At 35.9% G+C, this 16,708-nt stretch overlaps 2 protein-coding genes across 6 annotated transcripts in view; one reads left to right on the top strand and one right to left on the bottom strand.

Annotated features, from left to right (window-relative positions):
* Positions 1-3,344, bottom strand: part of LOC111341520 (phospholipid-transporting ATPase ABCA1) — a 41,619-nt gene extending 38,275 nt beyond the window's left edge. Inside the window, exons 1-2 of one of the 2 annotated variants that reach the window (XM_088738982.1) lie at positions 3,095-3,344; positions 2,885-3,008 (exon numbers count right to left, since the gene is read on the bottom strand). In XM_088738982.1, coding sequence (XP_088595108.1) covers positions 2,885-2,950 — 66 coding nt within the window. In that variant the 5' untranslated portion in view covers positions 2,951-3,008; positions 3,095-3,344. The remainder of the gene's footprint in view (positions 1-2,884; positions 3,009-3,094) is intronic. The other variant, XM_088738983.1, reaches the window with a different exon arrangement.
* A 159-nt stretch (positions 3,345-3,503) lies between these two features.
* Positions 3,504-16,372, top strand: LOC111341533 (F-box/WD repeat-containing protein 9). Of its 4 annotated transcripts, none has more exons than XM_022948520.2 (10): positions 3,504-3,661; positions 7,376-7,861; positions 9,110-9,317; positions 10,053-10,174; positions 10,362-10,456; positions 12,546-12,691; positions 13,528-13,653; positions 13,763-13,855; positions 14,079-14,147; positions 15,008-16,372. In XM_022948520.2, the coding sequence occupies exons 2-10, from the start codon at positions 7,380-7,382 to the stop codon at positions 15,101-15,103; spliced, it is 1,437 nt and encodes a 478-aa protein (XP_022804255.2). In that variant the 5' UTR covers positions 3,504-3,661; positions 7,376-7,379; the 3' UTR covers positions 15,104-16,372. The 4 variants fall into 4 exon arrangements, 3 of the variants coding, with proteins under 3 accessions (XP_022804255.2, XP_022804254.2, XP_088595110.1); XM_022948519.2 differs by having other exon boundaries at positions 9,110-9,365; XR_015993310.1 differs by lacking the exon at positions 15,008-16,372 and having other exon boundaries at positions 9,110-9,365; positions 13,768-13,855; positions 14,079-14,131.
* Positions 16,373-16,708: the final 336 nt, after the last annotated feature.

Below are 16,708 nucleotides of genomic sequence, written 5' to 3'. Positions count from 1 at the left end.
GTAACAGCAGGCTGTTCCAATCAATACTTTAAGTTATGTGTGTGCTAAGAAAATCAGATCAATAATAATGATACAGATAATACAAGTTGTGATATTGAAGTAGCTGAGAGTTAAGTTCACAAAATTCTAGTTTCAAGATAACTTTCCACATGGAAGAAACTAAGAAAACATCTTCAAAGTCAAGTATAACACATATCCATCAAACAGCTCCTTTAGGAGCCACCAATTTCATAGAAGTGAATAACCAATATTCAGAAGTTACTTTTGTTGTGTTTTATTACTTCTGCTTCACTCCTAACTTGCCTATAGTCAAGTTAGGAGTGAAGCAGAAGTAATAAAACACAAGCCGGGGGGTAAAGTTATTCAGCAACTGTGTATTTTTAAAATCTTAAACCCTCAGCTACAAGCCAAACACCATTCTTTGTGAAAAATCTCCCAACATTTTGGGTTGAAAACTGAAAAAATTGCTCGGCTTATAAGTGAAGAAATACAGTTAAAATTTTTTTATCCTTTTGTTCCCAGGAAAGATCAAAACTGAATATCTTCTTACAACGCCAAGACAACTTCAAACAGAAAGATGACAAGAACTGGGACAAAATTATTATCATCTAGAGGACAATTTTTACTTTAATCAAACCAAATTCTCAAATCTAAAATTATAAGAGAGTGTACAACAAACTTTTCGCAAAATTAATATTTAAGAGGTGGCACTGAGTCAAAGCACAAGTTAGAACCACTCTTATCTGGAATCACTACAAAGAGATTCCCGCTACAGTTTTTGCAAAAAAAAAGTTCGGTCTGATACCACTGATTCATCCAAGATCTTACAACAATAACCCATGGCCATCCAGTCCTTTAAAGTAAAGATATATTCCAAAACAGAATAAGTACATATATTAAAAAAAAATTCATAAAAATTTCATAGACTAAATCTTAAGCACATTATACCAGTAAAAAAAAGTTCATGTAATGTTGTGGTCCAATCATTTCCTCAGAGATTTCAAACCTTTTAACATTTCATTTACCTCTGACTCAAATCTATTAATACCATAATCAAGGAAGAGGAGGAAACATTACTTTTAAATTTTTTAAACCCAAAAAAAATTTGGACCCTGACATAATAATTTTAGTTTGTTATTGTTAATAACTATTAATGTATTCGCATTGTGGGACTACAACGTAAACATTGTCAGTGTTAATTATATATACAACTGACTTTGTTTGTGATGTAGCAATGTCTGAGACAACTGCATTCCTGATGCAAGACTTCCATTAGATCATCTTACACATATATCTTTTTAGAGTATTTTTAAAGAGGAACATTAATGTAATATAGATCATCCACAAGAGTTCAGACAAGATCAAGATGTCTTCCACTTTAAGCAATTTCTTCAAGTGACGTCTGTTAATACATCTGACAAATTCTAGAATGAATAGTCTCCTTAAAAAGTTAGTAAATGTCTTATCATTTACACAAAAAAGTCATAGCCGACCATATTTCAGTCAGTCTTACAGAGTTTTGGGGCAAGAAATACTTTCAAAGAAACTTAAGTTCAATATCTACTTTTTTGTCTTTTCTCCCATCTTTCCGCTTTCACTCTCTCTTTCAGTTCCACAACAGGAAAGGACTTGAGTGACATCAGCAAGCAAGCTAATACTTAAAACATCAGCTGCCACATTAAGGACCAAAAGAAAAACTCAAAATGTACCTAAAACTGTTGATATTCCAAGAATTGATATAATAACCTTCATACAACTTTTTGGCTTTTACTGCACACTCCTTTATTTAAGATATAGCAAGGAAAGCTCTTGTCTCAACTTAAAGGACGGTTGAAGTGAGTTTATTATGAATATGTGGACAGCCATACCATAAGAGTGCCATGATAAAAAAAAATTGCAAGAATACTCAGTTGGTATTTTTACTTGCACTAGCATGTTGTTGTTGCTCTGTACAATCTGATCATCTTCCTTAAAAAAAGGCATCTTCTTTCAAATAAGGCCGGTTAACTAGTCTGTTTGTCAAAGTTGCAATTTTCTTGAAAGTGCCGGCCCTCGTCACAGCGAGTCGAAAATTTCCGCCTCAATTAGTCACTATGTCGTCCATTTCAAGTAACTAATTTGAACTCCACGAATTAAGTTAAAATCGACGAAATTATATGTATAAAATCTTAACCCTGAGTCGCTAAGCAATTGAGTGTAACGTTAAAACATTTCGCAGACAGAAAATCGAAAGCGGTGAAATAATACTGTCCAAATAGACGTCATTTGATACTCGGCTACGTCACCGATCTGAAATAAACGGTGCACGAGGAAAAAAAGTTCGATCCTTTACTCAGAAAGTGCGACTTCAAAGTGTAATTTTCCCTAATAAAGTATAAGATATGGACCGAATGACAATTACACTGATTCGTCGGTACAAAAGTTTCGTACATGTTGTAAACAAAGAGCTTTGATCTAATTGACAGAAATGTTGTAAACCGAAACAAGAGGGTTGCTAAAGGGAAAAACACAAAAAATTACTGGAACGTATCCTCATTTGACAACATCTTTCAGATTCTACAGTCATGTGTTCAAAATTGACTCGAAACGAGCTTATCACAGAAGTAAGGCAAGAGAGATAACCTGAGACTTTCTTACACAAAAGAGGACGATATTTTCTGACGAAACAAGAGCCCTAGGTAGCGAACGCAGGTACCTGCGGCGATCGGTAGTTTGCAAGGAACGCAGCTGCTCTGAAGAATAGAAGCTAAGCAAAAGGTTTAAAATTTTTCTCCCCGATAGGAACTTAACCATCCATTGACATCATATCCTCGATGTACAAAATATCAAGCGCACTATTAAATAGATTTCAAAAGGGCATATATTTCTGTTTAATAGTACTTACGTGCTGACGCTTTCGAAGCGCAAAGTTCTTCCAGACGAGTAATCTGAGTTGGTCCAAGAACTTCATTGTCAGACTTTGTGGCCGGCAAGAGCCGAGAGATTTTAACCCTAATAGTATTCTGCACCTCAAAAGAAACGTATCGGATTATCGTTACGTAATCATCAAGATAAAAATGTAAAGAGAACTCCGTTTTCCAAGAATCCAACTTACCTCTCACGGAACGCGAGGGTTTTGCCTTACCAAATTTTTAACGCTATTTTTTCTCTTCTCCCATTAAGATTTCCTAATATTTTTGAAAGCCCAGGACAGCTAAAATTCTAGCTGCTAGAGTTTAGGATTTATGGGTCGGTAAAGAGAGAAAAATGATCAGCTTCTCGGCTATGCTGACAGTTCGCTACTTCTTCCTGTATTATCGATGGCAATGTAGTGCTGTTGTGTAATCAGACTTGTTTACAGTAGGGAGAGAAGACTGGACCCTCGGACTGGATAAACTTGCTAAGTCATCTTACGACCAAATCCGACTAGATAAAGTACACTGGAAATATCCTTGACAAACTTTCGTTAAGCTTCGGTAAACAGTCGTCATCATTCGGAATGTAACTCTCAGTAGCCACCAGTTCTCTCTCATATTTTAGCTGCGCCTTGCATTTTTTGGACCTTAATGAAAACACAGATGAATCACTTGTTCGATATGGTTTTATTGTTTTGTTTTTTTTCGTTGAATAGAACCTCATGAAGGATGTAACGTCAATTGATTGCTTTTAAAATACAGAAAAGGTAAGTTTATTTAAAATATGACGCACATTATCGGAAATCGTGTTGTTCTGAAAGGCCCTTTTTGAAGCACGTTCACTCGCGATAATATGTGTCGATCAATTCAGATTGTTTATCTTTGTGCTGTATTTTTTGTTCGAAAATATTCAAAATCTCCACGTGAGAAAAAAAAACATGTTATTTCAAAATGTCAATTACAGTTAAGTGGGTCTCGATAAAAACCAATCAGATTTTCAATCAGGTAATTTTCATTACGGCTACATATTAGCACTCTATAACCCAACCAACCTGTGACGAACTAAATATAATACATCGTGACGACCTTTCAAAGAAATTAATCAAGCGCACGCAAGTTTTAACTTAAGCCAAATATCCCTAATTTGGTTTTTTTTTATTAATGATGTGTCCACCTTTTGTGAGAAAATTGTTTTGTTTTAGCTCAGATATTTATGGAGTGTCACGATTATTTTTAACGAATTGTTTTGATGTCCTGTTGTTAGAGGGGCAGTATTTGGTATCATGAATTTTCTTTCTATGTAGTGTTGGTGGATTTCCACTTCTGCATCATTCTGTGCAACATGAATAAGCATGAATTTACAGACAGTGTTATTTATGTGCATCTGAATTAATGAAGAAGAGCCAATATGTAGACAGCTTACATTTAGAAAGACATTTACCATGTTTAATCTCCCTCCAGGTGTAAGCTGTATTTAATAGCTTCCTTTGGTTTTACTTTATGATGCAAAGTGTGAACAATTGTTTCATGTCAACATCCACTAAATAATTGTGACAAAGAGAATTTGACGTGGTTTAAAGTGGTTTCAAAAATGGCTGATTCCTCTGGCTGTATACTGCTACCTGTTTAGCATGATTAGCAGGCATTCATATTTGGGTTTCCCCTTACATCTTGTTACCAGGCACAGCCACCTATTATATACAGTATTGATGACACAGTTGATTAGAAAAAGTTTGAAACCCTGAAATTTTGCCTGGGGATAATTTCACTGTTTCTAATATGTTCATTGCCTAAAAACTTAATAAACCAACAGTAGTTTAGCATGGTCTGTACTATTGTCAACAACAATATTTGTCATTATAGTGATAAAGTGCAGGCAAGTGAGTCTGCAACAAATGATACTGTGTTCTTATCGAAAACAGGAAATTGGTCAATGAAATTGTAACATTACTGCCAGTTGTGGTAAAATCTTTTCTTTAGAGAACAAAATTATTAGATTTTCGTGCTACTGGGCTTTATATCTCGTTTCCAGGCACAACCACCTATTACTTACAACACTAACGACACAGGTGATTAAAAAAAATTGATACCTCTGGGATTTTGCCTGGGGATAATTTCACTGTTTCTAATATTTTCTCTGTCTACAAACCTAGCCAATCAATAGTGGTTTAGCATGGTCTGTACTCTTGACAATAACGACATTTGTCATAACATTGATGAAGCATAGTAATGTTGCAATTTGATTGGCCAATTTCCTGTTGTTGATAAGAGTAAAGTACCTCTTGTTGTAGACTTCCCCTGCCAGTTGTGGTAAAATCTTTTTTTTGAGAATAAAATTGTTAGCTAGTAAAGATTTTTTGGCGTCAGGGCTTTAGTTTGACTGAAAGCAAAACTGATTTATGAGAAACCTCTTAAATTTCCTTGCTGGTTTTTTCTTCCTTCTCAAAGATATATTTGGAAAATCCTCTGGAGACTGTCCTCTTTGTTCAAAGAAGGAGAAGCTTTCTTTGTGTCTTGTTCAACAAAAGAGTATCTAAAAGAGCTTTGAGAAACCTGGGGGGTTTTGCATATGTTATTTCTCAAAAGCAAAGTGCTGCAATCAATATCGTCAGGAAACCTTTTATGGTATTCTATATTGTGCACTCCGTGTTGTCTTCCAGTAGAAGCCTCATTCTAAATGTCAGTTAATTTTGTAACCACTTGTTAATGTAACAAATGCAGGAAAAGCTCTCTGTCATTTTCACAGAGAGCTTTTCATATTTAAAGAAGACTTAAATCTGATAATTATGACTGGAGCTGACTTGAAAATAATGTGTACTGGTAGTAATAAATAATAAATAATAAGTAATGTGTACCGGTAATAATCAAAGATCATAAAATCGCATTTGATATTCTGACACTTTCTTTGGAAAGGTTGTATTTTTATCCAAAAGATTGCAAAAAGTTTCAGAGTGTTGATACAGAATTACTATTAATAATTTTAAAACCCTTTGACCCCTGTAAGAGTTACTAGCATCCAGTTTCTCCAAACAATATCACCCCTGAATCACAAATTAAAGTCATGAGTAAAGGAAATGATCTCCAACCAAACAAGCTCTTGATTATTAAACAAATTCTCCTTGTCAGCACCTGAGGATATAATTGTGGTGACCAGAATGGAGAATATCCATCCTGGATGTTAAGTGTCAAGCGGTCTTATGGCCAGCTGAAGCAAAGTGAACTTTTTCTTACTTTGTCTCCTCAGAGCATTTGGATTAAATGATAGAGTATTTATAATACTAACAGTAGAACCCTGCTAACATAAATCACACTTCATTAACTCAACCAGCAATCCCCTCTCTTGGTAACTTACATGAAATCCCATTTCCCTTGACCCATTTTTTCAGTCATCCACTAACAGCTAGCTCAACCCTAGCTAACTTTAACCATTTAATTGTTTCCCTTGGAAGTTTTAATTAGCAGGAATCTACTGTATACATAATTTGAAACTCCAAGAAAGATTAATTACCACTATTTTCTTCTTGGCAACTTAAAATTTATTTCTGGTGAACATTTCATGATTTATTGTGGGAAATCGAAAATTCTAATCCTAAAGTCCTAATCCTATTTCATAATTCTTTCATGTGAAAATTTTAGGAAAATTCACTTGTCACATGCACTTTATAAATCATTTCACACATAAATTTTTTGAGGAAAAACTTCAAATCTCACTTTGCCTTGGTTTTCTGTAAGATTCATGCATCATGTACTATTCATTTTAGGCTTAATCATATGTCAACCATGAATGCTATGGCACCCTCTTATAAAGCTTCGGCGCAGATCGTTGCCCTTTAAGTTTAGTTTTTATCTATAGATAAGATTTCTGCCATCCTTCTCATGATCACAGCCACCTATTCCACTTTCATGGGCAGATCAATTGAAAGCTTTGACATTCAACTCCCCTAGTAACTATAACGGGCATTTGATAGTTGTCCATACTTGGTGGGGTGGGGAATTTGAACCTTGTCCATGTGGTGTGGGGAATTTGACCTGGAACTATCAATTCGTTCCAGTGGAATGCATGTGGTTGAAATAATATTATAACATAACCAAAGTAAAGCGCGCGCTCTGATTGGTCAATTTAGCGTCCCCCATTTGCCCATGGGTGTACGCTGCTGACGTGAGCAAATGCAAAGACTATTTTTCCGCGCCCGCTTGTTTTTTCTGGTCACATAAGATTTGTTAAATAAAAGGGAACTCTTTAGCTACAATGTATCGATGTTATGTTATAAAACAAATGGTAAACACCACACCGTACACTATTGAGTTATGGATGCACTTGGGAGGTTTGCTAAGCACTCAAGAAGCTAGAGTCGCTCTCGGCTATCACCTCGAGCGATTCTTACGCTTCTTTCGTGCTTAGCAACCTCCCACGTGCATCCATAACTCAATAGTGTACGCTGTGGTGTTTACCATTTATTAATTCCTTACTTTTGGAACAGCTTAATGGATGTTGACGGTTGCAATGGAGGTTGTCATCTTGATGGCACTGTACAGAGTGGAAGTGACAAAGTTGAAGAGCACCAACTAAATTGCTTCCGAGATAGTTTAGAAGAAGAAGGCAAGAATTCACTAACCGGAGAAAATATGAAAATGGGTTGCGGTGGACACTGTAACAATTACTGTGATCCAGCCATCTCCTCTCCAGATGCAACAGTAAAACTCATAGAGGAAGTAAATGGCATAGACGCTTCAGATGCATGTACGACTGATAACAAACAAAGGAATTCTTTATCTCTGGTAACTCTCCCACCAGAGTTGATTCTTGTGATTTTTTCATTCCTCGATGCACGGTTTGCACTGAGTGTGTTGACAGGTGTCTGTAGACTTTTTCATCATCTGCTGTCTCCTGAGTCTAGTTGGAAAACAAGGTTTGGAAAAAGATGGCAACAGAGAGATAAACGAGAAGATTATGACTATGTGACAAGGTTAGTAATATCATCATTGATTATAATTATTTTAAATAGTTGTTGAATTAAATTAATTGAAAAGACACTTAATGCATCATTGGCGAAGTGACTTGTTACTTTGGTTTTCAATTTTTTATTATTTTTCTTTTTTGGGCAAGCCACATGAGCTTTTTCCCTATTCTTCTTGTGGCTTTTAAGACAGACCTGGCCTAAATTACTAAATACAAAAAGGGAACATCTTCCTCAAGCTGCATTTATTTATCATTTGTTAACACAAGTACATATTAATTATTTATTTGGATTGGCTGAAACATATTCCATTCTCATTTTCCTTCTCCAAAGTCAACAAATTGAATGTAAAAACTAAGAGGAATCCTAGTTCTTTTTCCTCTTTTACTTAGTTACACTTCTCCCACTTTTGTACAGCTTGGCCCATATTTCAAAGTCTTGTAGGTGTTGAACGCTTTTCTAGTCAGGGCTCAACACTAACCTAACAGTAGCGAACAAGTCACAGACTAGTAGAAATTCAGTTTTGGTTAGTAGTTTTTGATTTCCACGAACCAGTTTGGCTAGTAGACAAACTGAAATTGTCATAACATCTAAGATATCACTAGCCTCTTGGCTACTAAGAAGAAAAGTTAGTGTCAAGCCCTGCTAGTCTTTAAAAGCAGTACCAGAGTCAAATTAAAAATGGCACAGATTTCCTAGACTCTTAGGTAAGACTTTGTTGAATTTTATCAATCTTCCATGCACAAATTTTGCAGTCATGGTAATTTTGTTTCCTACCAGCATGGCTTAACTCTTTGACCCCTGAATTAAACATTAGGGTCAGGAGAATAAAGGAAATGATCACCAACTGAAGAAGCTTTTGATTGTTAAATGAATTCTCCTTGTCCACACTTAAGGAAATGTGTAGCTGGAGAACAGTATTGAAAATATCCATATTGATGTGAAGTTGTAAACGGTGAAAGCTTTTGAAGAGGCATGGGAGCAGGTCATCATGGAAAAAGAAAAAACATTTTTATCTGACTGTGTATTTCCAAGAGAGGAGAATTGCTATAATTAGTAATTATAGTTTTCAGGATTTTCATTCATTTGAGAGGTGCAATTATAGTAGAAAGTGCAAAGTGAGAGAATGTTCTAGACATCTGACAAAAAAAACTTCAAGACTGTTAAATTTTGCTTGAGAAGTCATTGCATAATGGCAGTATCTAATGAACACACGGAAAAAAGGGGATAACATAAATATGATTAATTTTGTTCTAGTTGGAAGAGAATATGTGTCCAACATGAAGACATGGATAGATTTTGGCAAGATCCTGTTGCCTCTCTGGATTTTTATGAGCTTAAAGATCAGCACTTTGCCACAGTAGATGCAGTTCATGTTATGAGGGGCGGAGGCCTATGCATTTCAGGTGCAAGAGATCGTTCTGTGGGGGTCTGGAATCTAAATGCTCTGTGTGTTCCTGATGAGGTTGGATATGGAAAAAAGTCTTTCAAGCAAGCACTTGATGGGCACAGGGTAGTCAATAACAAGCTCTTAAAGTTAATGTTAAATAGTGCTTGCAGCTATGAATTTACCAAAACAATGAAGCTGGTTAAGTACTGTAATCAGTGGTTCTAGTTTCACAACTGTCGAAGATATGTTTACAAAACAAAAGGTATTGATGAAAATAACAATATCAAAGACAAATGTTGTTAGAACAGTACCTGAAAGTTCAACCTACATGGACACTTTACCATAAGAAAAATAGACAGGAACAAGGTTACCTAAATAACACAACTCAATGGGATAACCTGTGATGGACTCGCTCAGGCATCATGGGATACTGGGCTTGACTGTAGACAGAGACGACATAATCATAAATTAAGAGAGGTTGACCAAAGCTTGAACCAGAACAACAGGATGTCAATTCCAGGGGGTCTCAATAATTAAACATTTTGTTCCTGATAGGGGTTTCAAAGGTTTTGAAAACAATACAAAAACACTATCAGCTAAAGAAACGAAATGGATGGTTTAGAGTGCCAGAAACTGCTTCTCTATTGTTTGAATTAATTTTTTATTTTAAAATATATTTTTGGTCCATTAAGTTACCAAGACTTTCGAGAAACAGGCTCCAGAGCACTAACCAAGGAAATGAAAGCTGCCTTATATTTACTAAGAAATACTCCCAACAATTACTGATACAGCAGTTATCTCTGATTACAGGGTTGGGTATGGTGCCTTTCTAGTGACCCTACAGGAGCTCCTAGAGTGTGTTCAGGATCATGGGACAGTAAAATAAAGTTGTGGGATCTCCAGGGACAAAATGTTGAGATGACAACTATAAGGTGATGTGGAGTAAATTGAGGTCATATTTATAGTAAAAAATGTACAATTATTGTAATTATAATTACTGATAAGTAACAGTTGAAACATGATTTTCAATGTCTCGCATGTTTTTCTTTGTTCTCCCATCTGGAGGTGAATGCTGTACGTCTTTCTTTTTGTCTGACATTATTGTGTTTTTTGCTGTAGCACTCATAAGGCAGCAGTACTTTGTTTGTCTTGGGAACAAGAGATGCTGATATCTGGTTCCTATGATAAGAGTATTTCATTGTGGGACCTAAGAGGTGAGGTACTTAAACCTCCTAAATCATAACCACTACGATTTCCTCAAATATGATTGATGCCTTAGCTGCTTTATTTTTCACTAATTATTTTGTAGAGTGGTAATTGGACAGAATAATTGAACAGTTGGCTGTAATCAGACTCCTGTAATCAGACAGTTAAAGCAGCCAACATGACAGGATGGAAAATGTGTGCGCTGTAAGTACCTCCCATTGTCCCATAAAAAGCCTTAGTAAACTTTTCTAAGACTTTGTATGGAACAACGGGAGGTACTTACAGTGCACACATTTTCCATCCTGTCATGATACTTAGTCCACTTGCTCCACTAAATCCACCAATTACATACCATATTTACCCATGTATAATGCGCACTTTTTTCCTACAAAAATAACCATCAAAATCGCAGTGGATATTATACATGGATTCCATTGTTTGTCACACGTCCTAATTTGCATATGTTAAAAACACAACAAAAAAAGTAACACACATAAGCTTTGATTAAATAACTTATTTTCAATGAAAAATTATAGGTGCATATTAAGTTTTTACTCTAAAATCAAGAGGAAAGACAAAAATTGCTAAATATTTTTGCAAGTGTGCAAACAGGCAGGTGGATCAGATTTTAGAGTGAATGTGCAAATTTGGCTGTGTGTGAAGAGATCTTATGTTACATGGAATTTTTCAACGAGAAGCAAGAAGAAAGTGAGCAAGAAATATTTCAGGACAAAAGCTGTATTTAAGAAGTTCTTGATTTGCTGTTATAAGTGAAAAACACGCAAATTTTTTTTACGTGTACAAAGCGCATGCAGAGGGATTCATCATGGCTATATTGTTGTTTACTTGACTCTATATGGCCAGAATATTGCATATAGCACTAGTTTGAAAATTCTAAAAATACAACGATATGACACAAAATCTTCAATACTTTTCAGACATATTGTTGCTCGCTCATAATATTTACCGGGCCATGGAATCGTCAAATTAGGAAGGCCTTGCTTGATGTCCTAAAGTTTGATTTCAATAATGTCATAAATAACTAAGTAACAAAAGATATCGATGTTAATGATGTAGTAAATTTCTTATTCTTGTTATCTTAATAAATAATTGTACAAATATTTAACTTGTCTTTTTTGCTGTGAAAATTTTTTTTTCTGACAAATTAGGTTAAAAACAAGGGTGCGCATTACACATGGGTGTGCATTATACACGAGTAAATACAGTAGTTTATTACAACAACAAATATAACAACAACCATTTACCTTACAAAACTGAGGAATTTCCCAAATGGAGGAATTTTTTACCTTAGACAATGTCTCCACTGAAGGGTTGTTGTTAATTGCCAGCAACTGGTGAAATTTGCTGGCTGAGAAGGAGGCAGTCACTGGCTGAATTTTCACTAGTAATTGCTTGACAGATGAGTCTTAACTTTTTACAGTTTAAGTGAAAAATAAAAATACCTTGCCATTCGAAAAAAAAAAGATGAAAATAAATACTGAACTACATTTAAGCCACAAAATTACTAAAGGTGAAAATTATTAAAGGTGTTGCTTTGAATTCACTGGTCTTAACTGATCTATGGTGTGTCACTCTCCATTTCTGATTGTCATTTTGTAAACTCAAAGCTTGGTAGCCCCACTGACAAGATGTTGCAAACAACTGGACACAGCCGGCTGAATAGTTTCCTCAACCAGCAGGCCATTTTCTTAGCTATAACACTGTACTGGATATAATTATTTTCTCAAAGAAAAAGAACGTAAAACTGTTTGTTTTTTTTCTGAAATTGTGATGGTTATGATTAATTCCTAACTGGACTTCTTGTTGTTCGTGATTGACAAAATTGGACTCCACTCAGTCCTATTTCATTACAAAGTCAATGCACAATTACAAACCAAACTGTGTTCCAATCTGTCCTATTGTTATTGATAGTAGATAATTAATAAATATTGTTTTTGACTGATCAATGCAATCTTTGAGGGGTTCACATTATATTTTTTAGACAAAGAAAATAAATACCTACTTAAGATACAGCTGATTAAAAAAATTTAAAACTATTGATTCAGAAGTGAAATAACAATATTTTTTCTCCTTTAGCTGGCAATATCATCAGTAAATTGAAGAACCACAGTAAGCCAGTGTTGTGTCTGTCTGTGGATGACAGGTTTATTATAAGTGGAAGTGAGGACAAGACTCTTTGCGTGTATGATAAAAGAGCTGCACAAGTTTATAAAACAGTAAAGGTATGCAGTCTTCATCTTTACCACCTATTGATTTTAAGTGATATTCATTCTTTACCTCGTAAAAGTAAGTTCAATGTAAATGAGACTCTAAGATATTAGTTTAGTAATCTTGAAATAATGTTAGGAGCCAAAAAAAAAAAACCATGAGGGAGAGAAGATGATGAAAAACAAAAAAAAATTAAACTGGATTCAGGGCTTGACACTAATGGTAGCCAACTAGCCACAGAATAGTAGAAATTCAGTTTTGTTGGTGGTTTTTGATTTTCACTAACCAGTTTGGTTAGTAAACAAACTGAAATTTTCGTTACATCTAAGTTATCACTAGCCACTTGGCTAGTAAGTAGAAAAGTTAGTGTTGAGCCCTGGGATTGCAAATGACTTAGGCTTAAACTTTTTCTTTGAGATTCCGAAACAGTAACATAACTCCACTAACTGAGTGAACTGGTTAGAATGTTCAAATACTGAAAATGAAGGATTAGGAACTCCATATTTTGTGTAATTATGGTAATATACTGTGTGTGTATAGTGACCCACTCTGTAGACTTTGTATTCTGGGAGTGCAATAACTTTTTCCAGAAGGCTACCAATGGTTTCTATAGCCAGCTATGCAGACACAAAATTAATGCAAACAAGAGAGCTTGTTCTTCTAAGCAGGTTCTCTGCTTGACATAGTGTAATTGAGACTTGAATAAAGACATGATGATTTAAGGTAGCATCATGACTATTAATTTTGCTTCTCGTAGACAAGTGTCTTGTGCTCAATTACATTTTCTGGATCGCTTGCTTCTTGGTGCTCCGAAAAAAACTAATCAAAAAAACAATGTTGTCGTTTGTAGCTTGAGAGTCCAGTCTTCAGCTTGTGCCATAGTTCCACTTGTGGCTATAACTACCTGAGGGTTGGAGGAAGGGAAGGTCGCCTGCATTTGTTGGACACAACAGCTGATAAATTTGAAGAGATAACAGTAAGTTAGCCAACTAGAGACAATGCTAGAGATTTTTGTGTATCTTATTATGAATGCAACTTGTTTTGACTTGTCATAATTAGTGAATCATTTGTTCCTTTTTTGGAAGCCCAGCATTGAACTTGATTCCAATGGGAAAATCTCTGCTATGTGTCACTATGGAGGTGCAGTGGTAGCCTGCTCATCAGACAAATCTATTAAGGTAAGAAGTTACATGGATGGGGGGGGAAAGGACATGCAAGGGTGCTTTATTGTTAGAATTATCATGAATTACCACTTTGTTCTTGACTGAGGGGGGAGGTCACATACCTTAGCCCTCTCTTAAGGGTTGCAAAGAAGCAGTGGATATCTATCTCCCTTTCAACAATCCTTATTTTTGAATAATTATAGATAAATTATGCTTACCGGCTGTCCTCCATTTGCAGGTGCTGGAACCCTCTCGTGTCTTATCTGTGATTCATTCATTTGACTGTCATTCTGGACAAGTTGCATCAGTGAGTGCATGCAAACAGTTGTAGTGAAATTCTTAGCTAAAGGTTGATGTAGTGCCACAAGATAATGCAGTTCTAACATCTCAGTCTAGCTCTCATGTACACTTCCAAAGAGAAATTAACTATGGTAGTTTCCTTTATAGTTGGCTTTTTTATTTTAATTCAGTATGTCATGTGCTGGCATTCACTTTCATCTCAAACACAAAAATTGTTGAAAAGAAAACTAAAAGTTCATAGGGGTTGATTCATTAGAGAGAGGGATAGGATGGAGAGGGAGACATTTTGAAGATGGGGGGGGCCATATTATAGAAGGGCACTTATGAGAGAAGAGAGCTTGTTAGAGATGAGGGTTAATTAGAGAGGAAGACGTATAAGGTAAAGGGATCTTACCAGAGAGAGAGGGGGGGGCACCTTAGAGGGGGAGGGCTCATTATAGAGGGATGCTTGTTGGAGAGGAAGGCTTGGTAGAGAATGAAACTTATTGGAGATAGGGATTAACTAGAGAGGAAAGTTTATGGGAAAAGGGTATTATCAGAGAGAGATGGCTTTCTCAAGAGGGGTCATTATAGAGAGGGGAGGCTCATTATAGATCGAGGCTTATTAGGGAGGGGTGCATTTTAAGGAGGGGGGTTCAGAATAAGGAACTCTTTAAAAGGGAGGGAAGGGCTCACCAGGCCCTTTCATTCTCTGGGGTAAAAGGACCTTAGAGAATGAAAAACTATGAAGTAGGAGATACTGTGTTCTGGTGTAACACGAGATTCTCAAAGTGCACTCTCACAGGCATACTACAATTATTAGAAGGATTATTGGTCTCATGCAAGGGACAATGGGACTCAAACCCTATTCACTTTGCCTTTTACCAGGTTAGTAGTAGAGGACCTGTCTTGGCATCTTGTTTCAGTGAACTCAGCATAGGAATATGGAGGCCAAAGAATCTTAGACCAGCTCAAAGGATATGATGTTGGATTCTGGTGAACTTAGACATAAAACAGATTCATAATGATGGCCATTCATTAAACTGTACCTCACCATACCTTGCATTCATTAAACTGTACCTCACCATACCTTGCAATCATCTGTAAATATCTTCTAATCTTCTCAAGAAGATTGTAGTGGTTATGACTGGTTTTGCATTATGACAAAAGAAAGCTGTGGAAAGCTTGCATTGTATCATTTTCTTATATATTTCCATTCTTCGTTCATTTGTCCATTCTTTGTAGATAAAAACTAGAGTAATCAAAATCCAGTCTTTATTTCCTCCATTTCTTTTTCACTACAAGAAGGAAACCAGTCATAAATTTTTGTAAGAAGATTTCTATTCAATCTATTTGTTTTTACCCGAACACACACAATCATGTTGAGAGAACAAATAAAGGCAAAGGCCTTTTGTCTATCAGAACAGAATAGTTACTTTTTGTACAAAACGACTTGTCTTTTAGTGTAATAGTTTTGGTCACATAAGTCAATAAAAAATCGGCGAAAAGAAAAACAGCCCTTGGAAAGTGAGGGTACAAAAAAGAATGAGACATCGCTCGGAATTCGCATGCGTGGAGTCAAGTGTTTTGTTGTTGTTGTTGTTGTAGTTGTTGTTTTTTTTTTCCCTCTCTCTTTTCTTTTCTTTTCTTTAAGCCGATCTTGATCAACTCACTTGAGGGATTACTGTTAATCCGGGACTATTTGTATTAATTAATGAATTAATTTACTTCATTGTAATTGTAATTGTGATTGTAATTACTTATTGTAATCTTTGACAATAAGTTGAATATGGAACGTCAAGTTTCGGCTATTTGTAAATCTGCATTTTTTCACATCCAGAATATTTCTCGGATTAGAAAGTTTTTGTCAGTTAGTAGTACTAAGGCATTAGTACACGCCTTCATTACATGCAGATTAGACAACTGTAATTCTCTGTTATATGGTCTTCCAAAACATTTAGTCCATAGATTGCTGTTAAGATGTTAATGAACTTGTGCGCGTGCGACTCGCGTGCGCGTGCGACTCGCGTGCGCGTGCGACTCGCGTGCGCGTGCACGTGCGCGTGCTTTGGGACTACATAGGCTAATAATATCATAAGCAAATCACGCAGACCTTTTAATTTTGGCGAGTGCGATTTTTTAGAGGGAGTTGAAAAGTTTTTAGTTTATCGAGTAGCAGTTTTTGTTTAATGGTCGTTATCATTTACCGTGAGTCTACAGTTTACCATGTTGGAATTAAAGTGTTTGTTTGGATTTCCCGTTTCGCTTCCGAACAATTGCAATTAGCCCAGAATTGTGCAGCACGGCTGATCTTATGTGGTCGCAAGCATGATCACATTACTCCTTTACTCAGGGAACTGCACTGGCTCCCCGTAGAGCAGAGGATTATTTTTAAAATCTTACTTTTTACTTTTAAAGCTTTAAATAATTTATTCCCTAGTTATATCAGTGACTTGTTAGAAACTTATAAGCCTACTAGGTCTTTGCGATCATCGAGTAAGAACTTGTTAGTGATTCCTCGCTCCAAGTTGAAATCTTATGGCGATTGCACCTTTTCTGTCTCTGCACCTAAACTGTGGAATGGCATTC

The sequence above is a fragment of the Stylophora pistillata genome, chromosome 11 (genome assembly GCF_964205215.1).
Source record: "Stylophora pistillata chromosome 11, jaStyPist1.2, whole genome shotgun sequence".
NCBI lineage: Eukaryota > Metazoa > Cnidaria > Anthozoa > Scleractinia > Pocilloporidae > Stylophora > Stylophora pistillata.
This window is presented reverse-complemented; position numbering and strand designations above follow the sequence as displayed.